The sequence below is a fragment of the Fundulus heteroclitus genome, chromosome 6 (assembly GCF_011125445.2).
Source record: "Fundulus heteroclitus isolate FHET01 chromosome 6, MU-UCD_Fhet_4.1, whole genome shotgun sequence".
Lineage (NCBI taxonomy): Eukaryota > Metazoa > Chordata > Actinopteri > Cyprinodontiformes > Fundulidae > Fundulus > Fundulus heteroclitus.
Genome location: NC_046366.1, coordinates 28,766,352 through 28,788,301, shown reverse-complemented (window position 1 = coordinate 28,788,301; position 21,950 = coordinate 28,766,352). Strand labels below are relative to the sequence as shown.

General features: G+C 39.8%; 1 protein-coding gene across 3 annotated transcripts in view; it reads left to right on the top strand.

Moving 5' to 3' along the window:
• Window positions 1-19,286, top strand: part of LOC105932266 (guanine nucleotide-binding protein G(olf) subunit alpha) — an 89,361-nt gene extending 70,075 nt beyond the window's left edge. For all 3 annotated transcript variants that reach the window (XM_021320885.2, XM_012871345.3, XM_036138517.1), the window contains 7 exons: window positions 7,106-7,160; window positions 7,280-7,353; window positions 9,868-9,926; window positions 10,043-10,163; window positions 13,512-13,642; window positions 13,733-13,800; window positions 16,747-19,286. In XM_021320885.2, the coding sequence (XP_021176560.2) occupies window positions 7,106-7,160; window positions 7,280-7,353; window positions 9,868-9,926; window positions 10,043-10,163; window positions 13,512-13,642; window positions 13,733-13,800; window positions 16,747-16,893 (655 nt within the window). In that variant the 3' untranslated portion in view covers window positions 16,894-19,286. The remainder of the gene's footprint in view (window positions 1-7,105; window positions 7,161-7,279; window positions 7,354-9,867; window positions 9,927-10,042; window positions 10,164-13,511; window positions 13,643-13,732; window positions 13,801-16,746) is intronic.
• Window positions 19,287-21,950: the final 2,664 nt, after the last annotated feature.

Sequence of the window (21,950 nt, the reverse complement as noted above, 5' to 3'; positions counted from 1 at the left end):
TTAGTTATGCATATATATGATTGAACTTGACTTTGTAAAGTGCCTTGAGATGACATGTTTCATGATTTGGTGCTATATAAATAAAATTGAATTGAGTTGAATTATGTTTTTGCAGTGTAAACGGTCGTAAGAACCAAGCTCGGCATGGTTAACTGATCCAAGCTCGGTCCGAGCTCGTCATGGATCGCTTTAACAAGGCTAATGTAAATGGGGCTTATGTTTGACTGCAGACATGTTTGAAGAGAACCTAATTGTTTTTGCACAGAAAAAATAAAATAAAATTACCGTATTTTTCAGACTATAAGTCTTCCGTTTTTACACAGTTTGCCCGATTCTGTGAGTCATATGTTTATTTTTCCTCCTTGTGATGCATTTTTTTTTGACTGATGCGGCTTGTAGTCTGAAAAAATACGGTTTCCACTTTAGCCTAGCCAGGGAATATTTTCCCAAAAGTCTCAACGGTCGTCGGGATGTTGTTTGGTCAATGCGAGATGAGCCTTTACGTTGTTTTTTGTTGCTGTTGAATCATCACCCCTGACCTTAACCTAGACAGGTGAGGTCTGTGGAGCTTCAGATGTCGTCCTGGGTACTTTTCTAAGCTCCTGGAAGAATCGTCGATTCCTACTTGTAATTATTTCAGTAGGCCTTACCCTTTTTTTCAGAAGGTTCATGGCTGTTCCATGTTTTCTCCCTTTGTGGAAAATGGCTCTTTTTGTGGTTCACTGGAGTCTCAACGCCTTTAGAAATGGCTTTGTAGCCTTTTCCAGTAGTTGCTGCTTAGTATATCAGCAATATTGTCGTTGCTTGGACAGAATATTTAGTGAAAGTGTCGAGCACTCATTCACTACGTACCGATACTATATCTGACCTGATGGAGGGACTCTAACTGCGCTTCAAGCACACCTTGTCTTTGTGTTTAGTGGCTGATTAGCTAAAGCTTATGGAGGGTAGTGGGCATTTTAGAACGGCAAAGAAATAAGAGTCAGAAAAGTGTTGGTCAATCATATCGTCACCGCATGAAGCAGAACTATCATGATTAGAGGTTTTCTTGATATCCTGAAGCCTTCATTTTTTCCCCCAGATTTCTATGCTGTTCTTGAATGTCTTTAGATCGGGACTCCATGTGTTGATTTGAGATCTTTTGCCTTGCTTTGTGTTCTTCTTTTAAGTAATTAATGGTCCACGGTTCTGGCAGTAGTACACTGCAAAAACGGAACTAAAAATAAGTAAAATGTTCTTAAAATTAGTGCATTTGTCCTTTATTTGAGCAGGTAAATAAGATGATTTGCCAGTAGAATAAGACTTTTGCACTTAAATTAGGAACAACTCATCTCTATAATCGTATTTTAAGTGCAGGATGTCTAATTATCTTATTTTAGGGATCAAAATACTCATTCCATTGGCAGATAATCTTATTTACCTGATAAATCAAGGACAAATACTTTAACTTTAAAGACATTTTACTTATTTTTAGATCTGTTTTTGCAGTGCAAGGCCTGGGTACGGCTGGTGAAATTTAAGGGAGTTCTTTAAAAAGAAAAGTGATAAATCGCATTAATTCATGATTAAACAGAGGAGTTAACTGCATTTTCACAAACCTTTAACCTGAATGGATGAAATACCAGTTAAAAAACTCTTATTTTCTATTTATTCAGGTCGCCTTGATGTTAAAAGTTTAGTTTGTTTATCTTGAAAACAGGCAAGTCTCGTCTCGCACACTGCAAAAACGGAACTAAAAATAAGTCAAATTTTCTTGAAATGAGTGTATTTGGCCTTGATTTGAGCAGTTAAATAAGATTATCTGCCAATGGAATGAGTATTTTGACCCCTAAAATAAGATATTTAGATATTCTGCCCTCTAAATAAGACTGTGGAGATGAGTTGTTCCTATTTTAAGTGCAAAAATCTCATTCCATTGGCAAATCATCTTATTTACCTGCTTAAATCAAGGACAAATACACTCATTTCAAGAAAAATTTACTTATTTTTAGTTCAGTTTTTGCAGTGCAGCGCCGTTGCGTTGTTGGGTTGCCTCATCGAGCAACTCAACAACGCAAAATGGTAAACAGGTGAGCAGATGAGGTAGACTTCATTAGGAGTCGTTAGCTTTAGGGCCGCCGCCTCCGACCTGCACCGCGTGGGGTCTGAGGCGCGAGAGAGAGCCCTCAACACATCGGTGTGTGTAGTTATGCTCACGTCTGTGTTTTATGTAAAGATTAGGCAAGCGACACGGAAACACCAGAACAAGTCAAGTGATTCTGTCCACAACAAAGCTCACACATAGCAACACAGACGGGCCTGCAGGACCAGTACTGCGTGTTTTAGCTGAACACAGAGCCAGGCCAGCTCACAGGAGAGGCCTCTAAAGCACGAGGTACTACCAGTCCGTTTTAAACATCCAACCTGGACACTTCAAGGTTTTGTCGCAGATCTGTAAAACGAAGTCTTTTTTTTAAAAAAAAAAAAAAAAAAAAGGTCAGCGTTCTGCAGGACGAAGGAGAACTTAACAGCTCATTTAGTGGACGGTCCACTGTTGCGTAAATACTACAGCTGCCACGGCTAGGTGTGTGCTGTACACACGCTCAGAGCAAAAGTGGGAAAACTGGTGGCCTGTTCTGCCTCAGACCACAGCTTTGACAGAGTGACCACATCACACAGCGATCTGGGGAGGCCAACGGTGAACCAGCACCGGGAGGAGGAGGAGGGGCACGGATCAAACCGCACACATTTCCGCAGACCTTAAAAAAGACGGACCCGTCTATTTGTGGCCTCCAACCATAACAGTCGCTAAATAAAACCTTCGGATAAAGTATTATCTGCTCCACCGGTGGCTCAACGCTCACTTTTCCTGTTTTCTGATGGTCTTTTTATGGATCCAGGTCTCTTGTTCTGTGTTTTTTTTTTTTTTTTTTTTTTTGTGTGTGTGTGTGTGTGTGATCCTTGATGGAGATTATATTTGGATATCTAGTACTGCTGTCACATGGCAGTCACAAAGCACTCTGTAATTATAACCTAGCAATGTTTCTGCAAGGAAGACTAAAAATACCGAATACATTTGTGCTGGATGTGGTGGGGTTTGAGTCAACGTGTTGATTTTTTTTTTTTCTTTCTTGGTTGTTTTTGTTTGGGGTTTGTTTTTGCTTTTCTGAAGGTGGTCAGCTCAGGGGAAGCTAGTGTTTGTATGTACATTGCTATCTGTGGGTACTAACTAGTATTCAGCTGCATTTAGGATTATCTGATGAATTGTGTTTTAAGGTTATTGACACAGGAATGAACGGAAAGATAAAATAAAATCACCCGTTAGGTTTTCGTCTCCCTCAGTTTCCAACGTGATTTAAAGCTTTGCGATGAAGTGGAAAGCTTTTAATTCTTCAGCGCTTTCTATCAGTTTTAAAGCCCAAAGTGAACTGGGTTTGTTAGCCGACAGAAGAGCAATCTGCTGCTCGCCAGGTTGTTGTTTTCTTTTTTTTTTCACACTTGTATTGTCTTGCGTAATGACAATCTGAATATCTAATGTTTATCTGTGAAATCACAAGAGGCAATCATAGCGTTGTTCAAGCACGTTTTTTATTTCTCCAGACAGTTTTTATCAAGAACTTATCCAGCAAACTTGACAAATGAAACACCTTTTTTTTTAATATTTAAAGAAAGCAAAACTGTCCCCAACATTAATGTTCCCAGCTGTCGGTCTGACAGTAGCTTCCATCCCCGGATGTGAGGAAACGAGGTAATAGATTGATCTGATTAGAAAATAAATAATCTGACTATATATAATTGAACCCCAGATTATTTGTTTACAGCACTTTAGTTTATAATAAAATGTATAGACCAGGGGTCTGCAACGTTTACAGTCTAAAGAGCCGTTTTGCCTACGGTCCACTTGAATTAAACTCGTTCAGAGCCGCAAATGTTGCGTGGGTTTTAAAAAAAAAAAAAAACAAGTTATAATTTGTGATAAAGATCTACTGTAGGAAATATGTTGTCATTGTTAAAGAAACGCCATTTTATGTCTATTTTGAGGTTTGAAAAAATAGGATGGATGGGATGTTGATATTTGTGGATGATGATGTAAAAAAAAAAAAAAAAAAAAAATCATAGTTTCCAACATACTGAAAAAATATTGATTTAAAATTAAATATTACTGGCACTTTTAGCATCATTCTGTTGTGAAAATTAAAAGCGAAAAGTTGCTAAAACCTGTATTTATTATCATTACTACATTTAAATACCATGATAAAAATATAATTTGTAGCCAAAGCTATTAAGAGCCACTGTGGGAAGTCCAAAGAGCCACTTGCAGCTCCAGAGCCACAGGTTGCAGACCCCTGGAACCAAAATTAAATAAAGAGCTTTTCACATTGACTTAAAGCTTTTGCTCATTGTTCTTTGCAACATAGCTCCAAACTTAACATCACAAAATTACTTTTAGGGCCCCTAATGGCTGCCGGCCCCGCACTTTGGACACCCCTGATCTAGACGAATGGACTTGGACAGAGTTGGATGTCTCAAAAAGGACACGGATCTGAAAAAGCACTTCAAAACTAGTTAATTGGATCAAACGATAGACCTGGCCCAAACCCCAACACCCCCATTACAAGTTAACGGGCGAGAATTAAAACGAAGAGCGGTCAGACGTCGAGCCTGCGATCGAGGTGCGACGTTTAAGCAAACATTAGTCGCACCCAGATATATACATATATATATGTATATATCTGGGTGTGTATGTTTGCAGAAAACCCACATTTAAAATCTGGTTTTTGCTCCCAAATCTCGGTTCGCATCGATCATCAGAAGCCCCCGAATAACGACGTCCGCGCCAACGATGAGTCGATGCAGCTGATCTCTCAGCTTCCTCTCTGAAATGCTGCTCAGTTTGACTTTCTCTGTCTCTTAAACTACTGAAGTCATCCTCAACAACTTCCGTCATCAAACATCACAAAGAAAAAAAACGGATGAGAGAGCGTTTGTGTTCAGTGTGCTGATTCTGAGGCCTTAAAAGGTCCAGCAGTTGCGCTTTGGGTCAATTCTTGGCTATAATTGTGGTATAATTAGTGTCTTATGGTGTGACGCTTCAGACGTAGACCCACTTTTTCTTGTTTTCTCTGTGCTTTTTGCACATTTTCTACAGCTGTTAGTCGTGCAGCTTTGTGTGAGAAAGTTTTGGTGCCCCAATCAGGAACCGTCCTGCTTCTCCTTTTTTTGTCTGCGGCAGAAATAGCCAGCGTGATGAAAACGTTGCTGTCGGAGCACATGAGCAAGCGTGGCTGTTATCTAAGGGCTCATAATGCACCGTTTATTCTCGGTTATTTAATCCCCCGTTGGGCGTGTTTGGTGTGCTGCTGTCGGGCGCCCGAAGTGAAACCGAAGAGACCGTCGTACCCTGGCGGAAACCTACAGAGGAGCGCGAGCGAGCGGCCTTCCGCGCGTCGGGTTTCCTGTGTGTGCTGCAGCCGCGTCACCTGACTGGTGACTGAAACTGCAGACGGGTTGGTTAGAAAGTCAAAGATGGCGAGGAGATGACCCGGTTTGGGCCACATCTGGGTCAGGCCTCGCTGAAGGAAGTCCCCGGCGTCAGCTGAATGCAGCGTTGTTTCCGAACGCGCGCCTCCGGCACACCTCTGTCGCCTTTGGGTTGACGGGAAAACCTCCGTTGCTGTAATTCAACAGTTTTAACGACGACGTCGGACCTTTTCCTGGATTCTCTGCCGTACGGCTGACTCAAATCGGCACTGCTGTTCATCTCTAATGCCTTTAAATGGTAGCTTAAGAATCCAAAACCCCAAACTAACCTATTCATAATGTGGATTTGACCCAACAATATGTCGTTTAAATAAGGAGAGTTTAAGTTTGTGCCTTCCAGAGAGGTTTTAGGTGTCTTTTAGGGGCTTTTTGTTCCGCTGTTACCTGCGTCCTCTGCACATCTAAGCGCTGAAGGGAGAAAGAGTAAATCTGTTGTTGAAAGAAAACCATTTGCCCCAAGCCCCTGCAAACATGGGGAATTGGGTTCTCTGTGCAAACGAGGCCAGAATTTAGCTTTCCGGAGGAAAATTGCCACACTAGACGGCTACGGTTGGAATGGCTCGAGTCGAGGCGTGTTCATGAGTGGCTCAGTCAAAGTTCAGACCTAAATCCAATAAAAATATAATAATAATAATAATCTGTGGGAAGAGTTGAAAACTGACGCTCACAGACGTTTTTTTTTTTTTCGTGAACTAAAACGAAGTTCTTCAAAGAAGAATGGGCAACATTTCCATCCTCCGGACTAGATGGCATACTCAATATCACTGCATGTTGCAAAAGACGGTTCTGCAGACTTTTCAGCCAGGGGGGGGGGAGGCTGAAAAAAAAATATATGCCACAAATTGTCAAAATGATGCATTATTTTCCTTTTTCCCTCCGCGGTTTTGCTCCGCTGGGCGTTAGACGTTGTCACAAAACGTATACAAGTCTTAGGCTGTGACAAAAACAACATGGAGGCATGAATACTTTTGCTGGAGACTGAATGTGTGTAATGGCATCCCGGCCCTTGGAGCCCCCTGTTGGAAGCGCTTTCTCTCTGGGCGATGCGGGTCATCCAGAGGCCCGTGTGGCTCCGCGTCCCCGGCCCCGGTTGTCCCGAGCCTGCCCGCTGTGCTGCTGTAAGCCCCAGCTGCTGCTTCCTCTGCTGCTGCTGCTGCTGCTGCTGCTGCTGCTGCACATGCTCTCTCTGTTGTGAAAGAGGCGGCAGCAGCAAGCTGTCTAACCTCCACAATAACTGCCTTATGCAATCACTCTGGCTAGAGACAGACCAAAATAGCCCAGACTGAGCACGCCTGCCCTCTAGAGGCGCGGAGCTGCAACGACAGCGGCCTCCCCGGGCCTCTGCAGGGAGTCAGACATGGCGGCCGCCTCGACTGGATCACAGCGATGGCTGCAGACCGGTAGAAATATAAATATGTGCTTATTTTGTGGTTGATTTACAGTGAAAAGCGGGGTTGCCCTGCCATGTACGATCTATTTTCTTTCCTCCAGTTCTACTGGATCTGTTTTTCCTGACTGAATACAGCATTAAAACATGTTTTTTTTTTTCTTCTTCTTCTTCTTCTTCCTGTTTTGCTTTCTGCAGTTTCCTAGACAGAATCGACTCTGTAAGACAGAGTGACTACACACCAACAGACCAGGTCAGTTCTCCTGCTCCAAAAATGCAGCTTGTTTCATTTTTTTTTTTTAATCCTCTCCTAGCCAGACCTTCATTTTTTAATTTTTTTTATTTTTTTGTGTGTGTGTCTCTGCTTTGCAGGATCTTCTACGCTGCCGAGTGTTAACTTCAGGGATTTTCGAGACGAGGTTCCAAGTAGACAAAGTCAACTTTCAGTAAGTCACACTGGGGGGTGGGGGTTTAAAAGTGGAGACGAAGATGCTTTTGGAAAACGCAAAAAGAGGAAAAAATAAAAATAAACCACCAGAAGCGTATTAAAAAACTGTCACAATTTAGCGCTTCTAGCTTATTTTTGTCACTTTTATAAGCCCAATATTTCTAGCCTGATAAAAGGACGCATTGTTCTTCTTACGTCCACATCCGCTCTTACGTTCCCTGTTATGCAGCAGCTTTCCAGATCTTCGTCACCCAGTTCCAAAAGCGGAGGCTCCAGAGGCGTTTTCCAGTAATTTGTTTCCTTTTGAAGCGTTTGACCCCGTCCCGTTTTGGCATCACCATTAAAGAATAATCACAGATCGGAATGCCCTCTTGGGCTCCACTACTATATTTACCTTATCCTCGTGGTTCGGGGCCTGAAATGTCATAAGCTCGTTCCCTTCCAACATCGAAAAAAAAACACAAAGAAACAAAGGGGAAAAAGAAACGTATCCCCGGCCTGCTGGAAGCTGAGGGTGTGATCTGAGCGACTTTAATGTAATCCAGTGTGATTTCTGAGCAGGGTGGTGGTCATAAGAACAGCTGATGGTGACGATTTGATCCTGTCAGATAACATAACTCATCTCTACAGACCTTTGTAAAAGATTCATAACCCCCCTGAGTGACGGCTATGGATAAAAAAAATCCTCTTTAGGGGGTAAATTAGTCTTTATTCTACTCGTCCAGGCTGCTGTCTGAATAAGATTTGGAATAGGGACATCTGTACAAATATTATTGGATTATTAATGCTTCGTCAGATAATTTCTGGTGTCTTTTTTTTTTTTTTTTTCTTACATCAGACCCAATCATTAAGCCGTCTGGATCAGAATGAAATTTTAGTATTTTCCTGGCTTAGTGTGTAAAAGGAAAATAGGTTGTTGAAAAATGTTTATATTTTCAGAAATTGTTTGTCCATTCATCCATTTTTCTATACAACAAAACATCTATCCATGGATTTCTGTCCATCTTTTCATCTTTCCATTCGTCAGCCCGTGCACTTATCTATCCCCTCATCGTTTCATCCTCACAGCCATCCGTTTATCCATGGATCCGTTTATCACCCTTCCTCTGTTTTGTGATATCTGTACACAATTCATCTTTAACCCCCGGGTTTATACTTTGTATCGCTGCAAAGTGTCTAATTTGGACGTCGAGCATCTGCACTAATCCTGCATGCATAGCGTTGCCTTGTGTCAGTGTTTGAGTTTCAGTTCAGCTCATTTATATAAGCGGCAATTCACAACTCCTCATCATAATCAGGAACTTCACAAAACAAAATAAAACCACGGCAGCAGAACCAGGCTCAGGGGGAACGGTATCACGCCACGACTGACCGGGGTTTAGATGCACAAAAAGTTCCCGTGTTAAAGAAAAATCAGAGGCTTCATCTGGGAGAGAAACGCAGCCAAGCATATAAGATCTGAGGCAGTTTTCAAGTTTACACTGCAAAATGGGAACTCAAAGTAAGTAAAATGTTCTTGAAATGTTTGTATTTTTCCTTTATTTGAGCAGGTAAATAAGACTATTTGCCAATGGAATAAGATTTTTTCACTTAAAATAAGAACATCTCCATCCTCTTATTTCAAGTGCAGGATGTGAAAATGATCTTATTTTAGGGGTAAAAATACTCATCACATTGGCAAATAGTCTTATTTAGCTGTTCAAATCAAGGAAAAATACATTAATGTCAAGAAAATTTTACTTACTTTTAGTTTCCTTTTTGCAGTGTAGAGGAGGAAAGAGAGGAGTAAGCTAGCCGCAGTGAGAGCTCAGCCAGTAGCGATGTCTACATTGCAAAAACAACTAAAAATAAGTAATATTTTCTTAAAATTTGTGTATCTGTCCTTGATTTGAGCAGGTAAGTCATCTCCATCATCTTATTTCAAGTGCAGTTTATCTAATTATCTTAGTTTAGGGGTCAAAATACTCATTCCATTGGCAGATAATATTTATTTACCTGCTCAAATCAAGGACAAAAACACATATTTTAAGAACATTTTACTTGTTTTTAGATCCGTTTTTGCAGTGTAGGAGAGAGACGGGGTTAAACGCTGGAAGACGGGGTCCAGTGTGTAATCTGTGGAAGAGCATGAAGCTGTTGGCAGCAGTAGCTCAGCGCATTACCACCATTTAGGACGTCATAAATGAAGCGCCAGGCCAGGTGTAGCTACGATGGAGAGAAAACGAGCAGAGAGAACATTCAAAAGTTGCAGTAAATGCACGTAAACCAAAATGGGAGAATAGTAGAAGAAAGCGGCAGAGTGAGCAGCATCACTACAGAGGTAGCTCAGGGTTACTTTAGCCACTCTTAACTCGAAGCTTTGTCGAGAAGGAAAGTTTGAAGCCGAGTCTTAAGAGTAGACGGGGTGTCTGCCTCACGGACCAAATGCCTCCCATTCTACTTTTTGGTTTCAAAGCTGTTCTATCACAAGATGTCGATCATTGTCTGACCCGCCGTTTGGTCTCGTCCACAGCATGTTCGATGTTGGCGGTCAGAGAGATGAAAGGAGGAAATGGATCCAGTGCTTTAACGGTGAGACTTCCAGCTCAGCTGTTTAACATTGATTAAACTTTGCAGTCTTTTTAACGAATTAATAAAAAAAACGAACAAAGGCTTGTCCTGACGCTGATTCTCTGCTGTCCTCCCAGACGTCACTGCTATCATCTTCGTGGTGGCCAGCAGCAGCTACAACATGGTAATAAGGGAAGACAACAACACCAACAGGCTACGGGAAGCCCTGGACCTCTTCCGCAGTATTTGGAACAACAGGTGAGACAGAACCTGTCCTCTCTGCTGTCTGGGCTAATTATAGCATCTTCTGAGGCAAAAAAAATAAGATTATTATTGTATATTATTATTGATCTGCAGCAGTGACAGAAAGACCCCTGTGCACTGTGTAGAAAATGCTGTGTAGTTTTTATTTATTGTCACGTCTGTGTAACAAACGGTTATAAAAACACAATTTGCTGAGGTGGTGATGAATTTCCACTGTAGAAAAGTTTTTAAAAAGCACTCTGAAGACAATTCAATCAAGTTTCTGCCTTTTGTTTTATTTTTATTTTTTTTTAATTTTGTTAAAGAACGTCACAAGAAGCACAGGATTCAAGCGAATCAGCTGGTATTAGCAATGATTATGGTAGGGCTGGGCGATATGATGGCTTAAAAATCAGACCTTTAATATAACCAATTCCAATTAATTGTCTCATTTTCGTCCTAAAAAAACAAATTACAGAAATTATTTTTAAAAACTTGCTTTTATTTCAATCACCTCGTCTGTGAGTTGACCTAAATTCAAGGTGCAACTATTTACAAGCTGTGAAACATGCCTGTAAAACAAGATGGCAACTATTTCCCCTTTCAGGACTGAAAAAATAAATAAAAATCCAGATATTCCAAAACTGCAATCTTCAAAAATAAAAATTGCAAATTCGAATTAATCTCTAAAATCGATTTCTGGCCCAGCTCTAGATTATGGTGCATAGGCAAAATCAGTGAAATTATTCCTGGAACGGCTGCAGCCCAGCAGAGCACAAGTTAACCAGCAGCTTTGAAGGAGGAAGTCGATTTAAAGCCACGCAAACACAGAGGAAGAGAATAAACGGAGTTGAAAGAGCCGATCTGTGGCGTCGTGTGATGTCATCAGAGGCGTTTGTGCGCGGCAGCTTTCGCTTGTAGGAACTCGTATTGATTAACCAGCAAATATATCAATGCAGAGGTGAAAAAATAAACATTTATCTGAAGCGATTGTTACCAAAACACCAGGCTGGAAGCTTTAAGCTTTGGCTCAGTTTGATGGTTTGGAGAACTGTGTAAAGAGGAAGTTTAGACAGTACTTCTATTTATTCGTTGGTGTCCCAACATTTGCATCCAATGCATGCAAACTTTGACACGTCAAGCTCCCATTTTCCTCCATCTTGCTCCCGTGGGAATCGTTGAGTTCGGATTCGTACGTTCTTGCTGCTCAGATTTACCCAGGTGGTGTTTCCACTCGCGTCACTGGGACATTTGACCCTCTCAGATCTTTCAGGATTCGATCTTGAATGCAAATATGTAAATTTAACATCAGCAGAGCGTAACTAGATTCTGACGGGGCTAAATGTTTTAGCCTGAAGACGAAACCTTGTTTATGGCCGACTTAGCCCCAGCTCTATGACGCAACCCTGTGGAGCCCAATAATACGTGCCGATGCAAATTATTGTTTGCTTGAATTATAATTTCTAATGACATCAACTACTTTTGACTTGTTTTAATGCCTTACGGTCAAGTTTCTGATGTCTTTGCTGTGACATACACATGTATTTGTCCTTGATTTGAGCAGGTAAATAAGAGGATTTGCCAATGGAATAAGAATTTTGCACTTAAAATAGGAACAATTCATCTCAATCATCTTATTTCAAGTGCAGGATGTCTAATTATGTTATTTTAGGGTTTATGTTATTTTATCTTATTCCATTGGCAGATAATGTTATTTACCTGCTCAAATCAAGGATAAATACACAAATTTTAAGAACATTTTACTTATTTTTAGATCCGTTTTTGCAGTGTATGATATACTCTTATTGTCCATTTGATAACCTTTCCAAAGACGGATAAAGCAGAAAATAAGTAACAAATAAGGCTCATAATAAGCAAATACGATTTGTTTACACGGCTCCCTGTATACCACAATGCAAGCCATAGTGCTTCACAAGGCATTAAAAAAAAAAAAAAAAAGATTGAAAGAAAACAATAAATGATAAAAGCAAATTTGTTTTACATTCGGGGAAATTCCGTTCTTGTAAAACTACTTATTTATATATTTTTTGTTACAATAATAACCCATATATATGGTTCACAGTGGGTATAAATAAATAAATAAATAAAGTAGAAGCGTAAAAATCTGCAGCATCGTCGGTTTTCCCGTTTTAAGGTGGCCTAAAGAAATCGACGCTGAAGGAAACCGGCTGAACAGGCGCGGCTAACACGTGCCGTAAACGGTGCGCTTCCTGTGTGTTTCTCTGTAGCATCCTCCCTTCATGTGCTGCTGGTTTGAATTCATCTGCAGGGTAGAGTCTGCGGCCTGCTGCTGCAGCTGCAGGAAGTGGAATAGCAACAAATGCCACCAGTGAATTTTTTAATTTTTTGCTGCTGCTTTAAGAATGAACAGAAGAATTTCTGCCATCAGTTTAGGGAAGCTGTCCAGTTCTGGTCTGAAACAGGATCTGAATCGTTTGCGCTGCTCAGACATTATTTGTCGGGCGGTGATGGTGCAACATTCAGGAAGACGGTGTTGTAAGAAAATTAAAATAACTGTTGCACGTCTACACTGCAAAAAAGAACTTAAAAGTAAGTAAGATTTTCTTGAAATGAGCAGGTAAATAAGATGATCTGCCTATGGAATAAGATTTTTGCACTTAATATAGGAACAACTCTTCTCTATCATCTTATGTTCAAGTGCAGGATGTCTAATTATCTTGTTTTAGGGGTCAGAATACTTATTCCATTGGCAGATAATCTTATTTACCGGCTAAAATCAAGGACAGTCATTTCAAGAAAATTACTTTTTGTTCTCTTTTTGCAGTGTAAATACAGAAATTTAGCCAATTCTTTGCAAAAAAAACATTTCAGTCCCAGTCAGATTAGACAGAGAGCTCCTGTAGGCGTCGACTCTTCAGTTCTTGCCACATATTAGTTTAAGTCTGGACTTTGACTAGGCCGTTCTAGTGCTTCAATACGTTTTGATCTAAACCAGGAGTCTGCAAACGTTTATAAACTAAAGAGCAGTTTTTGCTTTCACTTCAGCTAATAAAACCCGTTCAGAGGCATAAATGTTGCATGACCATTTGAAGAAAACAGCAACAACTTCTTCTTTTTTTATGTAAATATTTACTATATGATTTTATTTTTTTTTGTCTTTTTTAGAGAAGCAGCATTTTATTTCTAGTTTCAGGGTTTAAAATAGATGGACGGATACTCTTCTATGGGTTGATGGTATCTGTGGAAAATTATGTAAAAGAAATTGAAGAAAAGCACAAAGTTTTCCATCTTAATGATGACAAATATTGATATCGGTGGTGCTTTCAGGGTCCTCCTGTTGTGTGGAAATTCACCACAGTCATCTCCTTGTTTGTTTTTCAGATGGCTACGCACTATATCGGTCATTTTATTCCTGAACAAGCAGGACATGCTGGCTGAGAAAGTATTAGCTGGAAAATCCAAAATTGAGGACTATTTCCCCGAATACGCTCGCTACACCATACCAAATGAAGGTGCGTGTCCCGCCTCAGCCGGCCAACGTCATGCCACGCTCGTTGTCTGAACGTTTTTTTATAAGGAGACTCTGTTTTCTTTCCTTACAGCAACTCCTGAACCGGGCGAGGACCCGAGGGTGACGCGAGCCAAATTCTTCATCCGAGACGAGTTTCTTGTGAGTAAAACACCTGCGAGCTGAAACGGCCTCCCTCTGAGCGCTTTCTGGGAAATAAATCTGTAAATGTAGACGTTGACGGGGTTTCCATGGTTCCGACTAATCTCTGGGACTTGGATAGCATCATTATCTTTTTTTTTTTTTCTTTTTTTTTAACGTTAGTGGGAATATTTGGCATTTATTTATGAAAGACTGTTTCTATTTTTGACGTTTGCAAAGCAGGGTTTCCATTTTGTCCCTTTTGTGGTGTGTTCAATGTCTCGGTGCGTTTCTTTCACATGAGAATAAGACGACGGCAGCTTAATGATGACTAACGCTGGTCTAAAAAGGCTTGTTTGGCCAGTGCCTGACTCATATTAACCGTGCTCGTGGTGACTGGAGCTATATTTAGACGAAGACGGATCTAAAAACAGAATTTCTAGATTGGTTTGGGTCATAATTGGATTGAATCCTCAGAGAGTCAGCTGGTTTAAAATAAAAGGAGAATTAGATTGAATTTTTGGTCTTTTCAGATGTAGTGCACACTGCAAAAAGGGAACTAAAAGTAAGTAACATTTTCTAGAAATTAGTGAATTTTTCATTGATTTGAGCTGGTAAATAAGACTATTTGCCAATGGGATTGGTAGTTCTACCCCTAAAATAAGATAATTAGATATTCTGCACTTGAAAAATGATGATGGAGATGAATTGTTCCTACTTTAAGTGCAAAAATCTTATCCCATTGGCAAATAGTCTTATTTACCTGCTCAAATCAAGAAAAATGTACTTAATTTTAGTTCCGTTTTTGCAGTGCAGGTGTGTTTTTAACCAGTTAAATGCTGGGAATGTTTCCGATTCACTTTTTTATTTATTTTTTTACCACCTTATAGTATTTTTTGAATGCTATTTTTTTTGTTAGGGTTTTATGTGATAGACAAACTCAAAGTTTTCCTTCGCTGTGAATTGGATGGAAAATCTTTCCTTAAGCCTCTTCCTGCTTTGCGTATTCAGAGAGGTGTTTCTTTAGAAAACCGGATTGGAAGGAGAACATCTGGGAACAGCAGTTTGCAGCCACAGTTGTTCACCTGGCTTAACATCTGGACTTTGACTGGACCATTCTGACACATAAAGCATGACGCCGTAAACACGCCGTATCAGTCTGGAAAGACGGAAACAGATCTTAGAGCAGCCAGTTGTTGAGTTTTAAAATCTGTATCCAGCTCAGGACTTAATGTAAAGGCCATCGCTCCATCACGGCCGCCATCTTTAAGTCAGTCTGGCTGGCCAGCAAGCTTAGAAAAGACATTTTTAAACAGTAGCACAGCAGGACATTTTTCCATTTGCTGTTATAAGGATAACTACTGATCGGTTGGATGTAGGGATTGAGGGTAATTATTTTTACATTTCTAACCTGAAGTCAAAACATGTATTGCAGGGGGGAAAACCAGAGATTATTCTCTCACCTCGGACTCTAAAACCAATCCAGACCGTTCTCCTGCTGCTCTGACAATTTACTAACGTAATTATAGCGGGATTGTAGGTTTGTAAACATGGACGCGAAGAAATTCTCCATTATCTTTCGCCTCCCGATGACGTCACAATATGGCAACTCCGCTCAAACAAACTACGTTGCGCCCGCCGTGTCTCTACTTGTAACAAATCAATTTTATTTAGTTAATTTACGGTGATCGTTTGACACTGTCGGTAATCTGACCAAATACCTGAGTCGTGTTATTTATTATAAAAGCCTCATATTTGGGAGATTCTTTAAACCAATCCCTCTGAGCAGAGGTGGGATGTTGTTGTGGATGTAAATGTTATACTTTTATTTTCTTGATGCACAAATTTTATTTTTTTTCAATGATTTATTTCTATATAGGTAAGGCAAGGCAACGCAAATTTATTTATATAGCACAATTCAGTACAGGGACAATGCAAAGTGCTTTACATGATTAAAATATAGCAAATTAAAACAGAATAAAAACAAGTAGGAATAAAATGTAGATAGAAATTAGAACAAAGAAGTGGTGATTCAGTTAACTAGAACAGTTGAAGGCAATCCTAAACAAATGTGTTTTTAATCTTGATTTAAAGGAACTCAGGCTTTCCACACTTTTACAGTTTTCTGGGAGTTTGTTCCAGATCAGTGGAGCATAGGAACTGAATGCTGCTTCTCCGTGTTTAGTTCTGGTTCTGGTTCTAGGTATGCAGAGTAGGCTGGAGCCAGAAGACCTTAGTGGTCTTCTGGCTGTATATATACATTTATTACATTGGAAAGACTAGTTTGCATTACTTTTATGTGTCCCTATTACAATAATGGGATGTGTATTAAGGTATTTTAGGTATTTAGTCAAATAACCGACAGTGCTAAACGATCACCATAAATTAACTAAATAAAATTGATTTGTTACAAGTAGAGACACGGCGGGCACAATGTAGTTTGTTTGAGTGGAGTTGCCATATTGTGACGTCATCAGGAGGCGATCTGGTACCTACAACGGCAACGCGCAGCAGATCGAAGCATTGAAGTATGTTTGCTAACGGGAGCCAAACAGCTTTCGTCTTCACATCTGTCCACAATAGGCCAGGATTGTCCTTCCACCTGAGCGGTGGCTCTCTACAGCTCCTCCAGTGTTACCTTGGGCCTCTTGGCCGCTCTCCTTGCCCCGGGACAGTTTAGGTGGACGGCTCGACTGCAGACCTGCCGTGTTCAGCTGAGCAGAGCGCCGTGAGACGTTCAAAGACCTGGATGCAGTCACTGTCTCCAGAGCGTCCCCCCCCCCCTGGCTGGACTTTATTTAGGGAAGGATTAGTATGACGTACCAGTGTCAGCGAATGGAGCCACTTTGTTCTGGATCCAAAAAAAACCCAACTAATTAAATTAAAATCTCAGGGTGCTGCTGCATGTTGGGGGCTTTTATTGTGAAAACCCTGACCGTCTGGTGTCGCTTCCTCTCCTCTCCGCAGCGGATCAGCACTGCGAGCGGCGACGGCAGACACTACTGCTACCCGCACTTCACCTGCGCCGTGGACACGGAGAACATCCGGCGGGTGTTCAACGACTGCCGGGACATCATCCAGAGAATGCACCTGCGGCAGTACGAACTCTTGTGATGGACGGCAGAGACACGTCCCTCCCTCTTTCTCTCTCTCTCTCTCTCTCTCTCTGTTGGCCCCTCTGTGTTTCCTCTCCGCCATTCTGCATCCTTGACGAACCCTTTCTACCCCCCCCCCCCCTCCACCCCTCCTCCCCTCCTGAAAGCCCACAGAGATCCTCAGATCACCCCTCCTGTCGAGGAAATATGAAGTACTACTGAAGTGTGTCAAATCCTCTCCGTCTTTTCAACTTTTTTGGCTTTTTATACTTTCTTTTTCTCTTCTTGATTTTTTTTTTTTTTTATCCCCTTTAATCCGATGTTGTTGGAAGTTTGGGGAACAAAGTTTGTCACGTGCTGCTTCTTGAATATTTTTCTTTGAATTCTTCCCTTTTTGAATGCCTTCGTTTTTTTTTTTTTTTTTTTTGCCATTCCACTAAGCCTCGGGCTACCTCCTGATTTTATTATTTCGATTTTTGCCCCGCTTATTGATTGTTTTTTTTGTTTTTTTTTTTGGACCTGCTTTTGGTGGGTGTGGAAGCTGGGGAAAAAAAAAAAAACCCAACACACTGACAGGACCTCAGTGTAGAGGCAGGAGTGAACCACCGCTGCCTCCTCCTCCTCCTCCGAGGACGGAGAGGAGCCATTTCCTTTCAAGCTCTTCTTTTTTTTTCTTTTTTTTTTCTTGTTGTTGTTTATTTTATTTCTCCAGAGGAAACATACACACAATGTAGCATCATAATATTTATTACCCGCCCTGTCACGATGTTGGCTTGCCGATGCTGCAGGGTGGGACCCAGCAGCCGAGAGACTTGTGGAGCGAGAGATTAAAGCGGTTAAAAAAAATTACAAAAAAAAAAAAAAAAAAAAAAAGAGGGGAAAACGGGGGGCAGGAAATAACGCGACGACGACTGAGCTCTCTGCACCTTAACCCTGCTGCCTCCACGGACTCGAACCGGCGTCCTTTTTTTTTCTCTCTTCTTTAATTATTTTTTTTCCCCTCCCTTTTTTTTTTTTAGCTTAGAGATAACTGAACGGGAGGAGGGCGGGGAGTGGGGGGGGGAGAAATGTATTTGTTGTTTTTTTTTGTTAACTTGTACACTGTGCAAGATCGAATTATCCTGTACAGACTGTAAAATGTAATATTATTTTGTACAACTTAATTGAAAGAAAAACAAATCTACTTGTAGATCTTTGTGCCTTGATTATGGCTGTACCTGTAAATGAGCTCAGATGTAAGTATGTTTTCGACTGCGCTGTACAGCTTGATGTCAAAAACTCTATCGGCAGCGAGGAGACTGCGGGTAGGGGACTTTCTCTGTAGAGTTTAGTTTTTTCTGGTTTATAAAAATAAAGGAAATGCTGTTTAGTAAAAAAATGGGGGAGGGAGGTGGGAGGTGGGGGGGGATAAAAAAAAATAGGGACAAAAAAAATCCTAAAAACCTGTATACATTATGCAAATTAACCACTTACCTGCAGTGAAGACCAGATGTTGCAGCGCCATGCCTTTTTTCTTTTTCTTGTTGTTTTAATATATATATATATATATATATATATATATATATATATATATATATATATATATATATATATATATATATATATATATATATATATATATATATATATATATATATATGATTGAATTTCACAGCTTTAAAGAAACATTGGAAAATCCATTGAAAGTGTCCAAATTGCAACCTGGTGTTGTTTTTAATAGGAACCAACTTACTTTTTTTTTTTTTTTTTTTTTTTTTTGATTGCTTTGTTTTTATTTCGGTCGTTATTTTATTTTATTATTTTTTTTGAGATGAAGTGCGTGAGGTCTGTGCCGACGTGCGTGCCTGTGCGCATGTGTACATAACAGACAGAACATAGACTCACAGACGCATCGTGTGTGCGAGGGCGAGTGCGTGTCGTGCGTGTAAAATTTTATAAATGTATGTACATGTAAATTTATAGGTCTATATAAATATATATGTACAATTATACATGTTTAATTATGTGTGTGCCTAGGTGTACATACCTTTGTATGTATACGGTAAATATGTATACATACACACATAGGAAAGCATGTTTTAGGATGGAGATGAATAAATGAGAGCGTGCAATATTAGTAATTCTTTGGTCCTTCGGAGCCATACTTTAATGGCACAGGCACTATGAATGTGTGAGCAGCACCCAACAAGACGAGCTCTTTTCCTTGTACAAACAGCATCAGTTTTTTTTTTTGTTTTTGTTTTTTTTTTTGTTTTTCTTCTTCTTCTGCTACAGTACACGTCTATCCCCGAAAGAGAGTGAACTGACCGGAGGTGCGAAAAGCCTTGTTTGGGCCTTGGGAGGATGATTTAAAATGACGTTTTTATTTTCTTTAAATAAAGAGGCACATTAGAGGACTTTGCTTTATTTCCATCCTGGTGTCCAGCTGTGTCCGTTTTTTTTTTTCCCTTTTCTTTATTTTCTTCTTGTCTCCAGGCAGTCGAGGTTTAGCTAAGAGCAGCGCGGGGAGCTGTAGCATCTTTATTTATTATTTTTTTTACTCAGAAAATACTGCGATGGAACAACATACGGTGTTTTTAATGTTCCCACACACAATAAAAAGTGATTTTTTTTTTTTCCAGAGTTTTAGCCATGGGCTGGTTAACAGCATCAAAGTAGAGCAAGGTTTCAGGTCTCTACTGCAGACATGATATTGCCACCACCGAGCACTTCCACCAAACTCCTGCTTCAACTTAAAATCCTTTTAATCAGATGATATAGAAAGTGTCGGTGACCAGAGTTTATATACGGTAACGCAGCGCCGCCCTACGTCCATCCTGTCAGCCGGCTGAAAGAAGGCTGACACATTTTTCTTTCTCCTCTCGTACAAGGAAGACAAATGTGGCTGTTTGCACATAAAAAACACACGGATGGTGGGTTAAAGGTAAAACTGTTTTAAATTACACCTGGCAAGCAATGATTTCATGAGATCCTCTAAAACGTTTGTCCTCAAGACAAAAAAAAAAAGAAGACCCTAAAACTGCATTAGAAAGTTATTTTTCCCCACTTTAAAAGTTGTCTTTTAAAATAATTGTGTGTAAAAATATAAAATTATTTAAAACTTTTTTTCATTTCAACCTTTTTAAAGGCCACAGTAGTTGCTAAACTCTTTAATTTTCTTAATTATTCACATAAAATACATTCCAAATGGTATTTTATTGTAGTTATTGGCCCCTCAGATGTGTTGATTGTCGGCAGAGGTTTTTAATCACCTTAGATTAGGAAAGAAAACAAAAAAAAACCCAACATGTTGGCTTCCCAAAACCTCTGATAAAAATGTTAGCGTTTTTTTTATTTATTTATTCTTTTTTTTTCTTTTTACGTTTTTGACCAAAATAGTATTTTTTTAAGCCAACCTCAGCATAAAATTAACCTAATAATTGTTAATTATATGTTGGCAAATTTAACTATTTGAAAGCTGATATGTACAGATTGCTTCGCAGCGTTTTTTAAAATAATAAAAAATCAAATGAAATACATTATGCAGAAGTATTTATTTTTACATGCCTACCAGATCAACAGTGACACATGCTAGTTTGGGTAGCAGCCTGCTGTTGAAGGCGGAAATGTCGCCATCTGGTGGACAAACATCAAAATGAATTTCTGGCTTGAAAGCAAAAAATAAAAGGGTCAAGCTGCTGCAGGCTGGACTGATTGCACAGCTAATTTAAGATTGTTATTCTTGCATTAATCTAAGATTAGAATTAAAGGGGATTATATTCTCAACAAGCAAATAAAAATGACAACAGGTTCTGAATTTAACATTTTTTTTAAAGAACCAGGCATCCTTTTCCTTCCACTTCAGCGATGTGCTGTTTTGCACATAAATGCCATGAAATGCATTAAAAATGCTATATTTGTGCTTCTGTTTATGCATAAAAAAATCTGTTTTATATTCCCTTATTTGAACTTGCTGGGAAGCGTCATTATTTTAGTAGCAGCAGGAATAATTGACGCTTCTCAGTTAATTAAAGTTAGATCATGTTGCTCATTTTTGTTCTAGATTTTGGTGTAAATTCCCTGAAACTGCGACATTTTTCATGAAGGACATCGTACTGCGAGAACACCGGCACATGACTGTTTCCAGCTCTGGTCAGGTATTACAAAACTGGTTTAGAGAAAAAGAAAAAGAGAAAATTAGTCTTTCAAGAAAAACAAAACAACCGGAGCATCTGGCACCAAATGTTGATTAAATTACTTTTAGTCCATCTGGGTCAGATGGGTTGGGTTTTATGTCATAGAAGTACAGATGAGCTCAAACGCAACTTTGCATTTAAAGTAAAAGAGGGAAAAATTACATTTCCTTGCCCGACAGTCGGAATAAAGATGTCCAGATGCAGCAGAAAATATTAGTTTTAAAAGATATTCATGCTAGAGGGATCTGACCAGAGGTGGGTAGAGTAGCCAAAAATTGTACCTGAGTAAGAGCAGCACTACTTCAACATATTTTTACTCTTGTAAAAGTAAAAAGTATGAAGGCAGGAAATTACTCAAGTACTGAGTAACTAATAGCAGCTGATGATTTGATGTTTAAAAATTATGTAATCGGACAAAAGTATAAGGTTACGTGCAATTTCTGGTCTTTTAGAAACAAAACATACACTAAAAGGCCCTAAAGACAAACTAAACACTTTTCTAAATATTTTTTTGCAACATAAAACTTGACAGCAAGACTTTACAACAGCAGTTAATGTGTATATAGTATGTTAGAACGGTGCAAAGTACTTCCAATAACAATATCTACAATTTACTGACCTCCAAATGTTTCAACGAGCTCAGCAGATCAAAAATAACATTAAAATACCAAAGCTTGTGTACAAATAAGAAGTCTCACTTTAACATAAACTCTAGTATCACAGAAAATTAGACTACTTAAGACCAAAATAAAAAAAGGATTTCCAGAAATGTTGGCAAACTAAAAAGTATAAACATGTAAAATGAGGGCTCCTTTTCCCTTGAATTACTGCAGCAGTGCGGCGTGGCATGGAGTCCACCAGGCGGTGGCGCTGCTCAGGTGTAATGAGAGCCCAGGTTGCT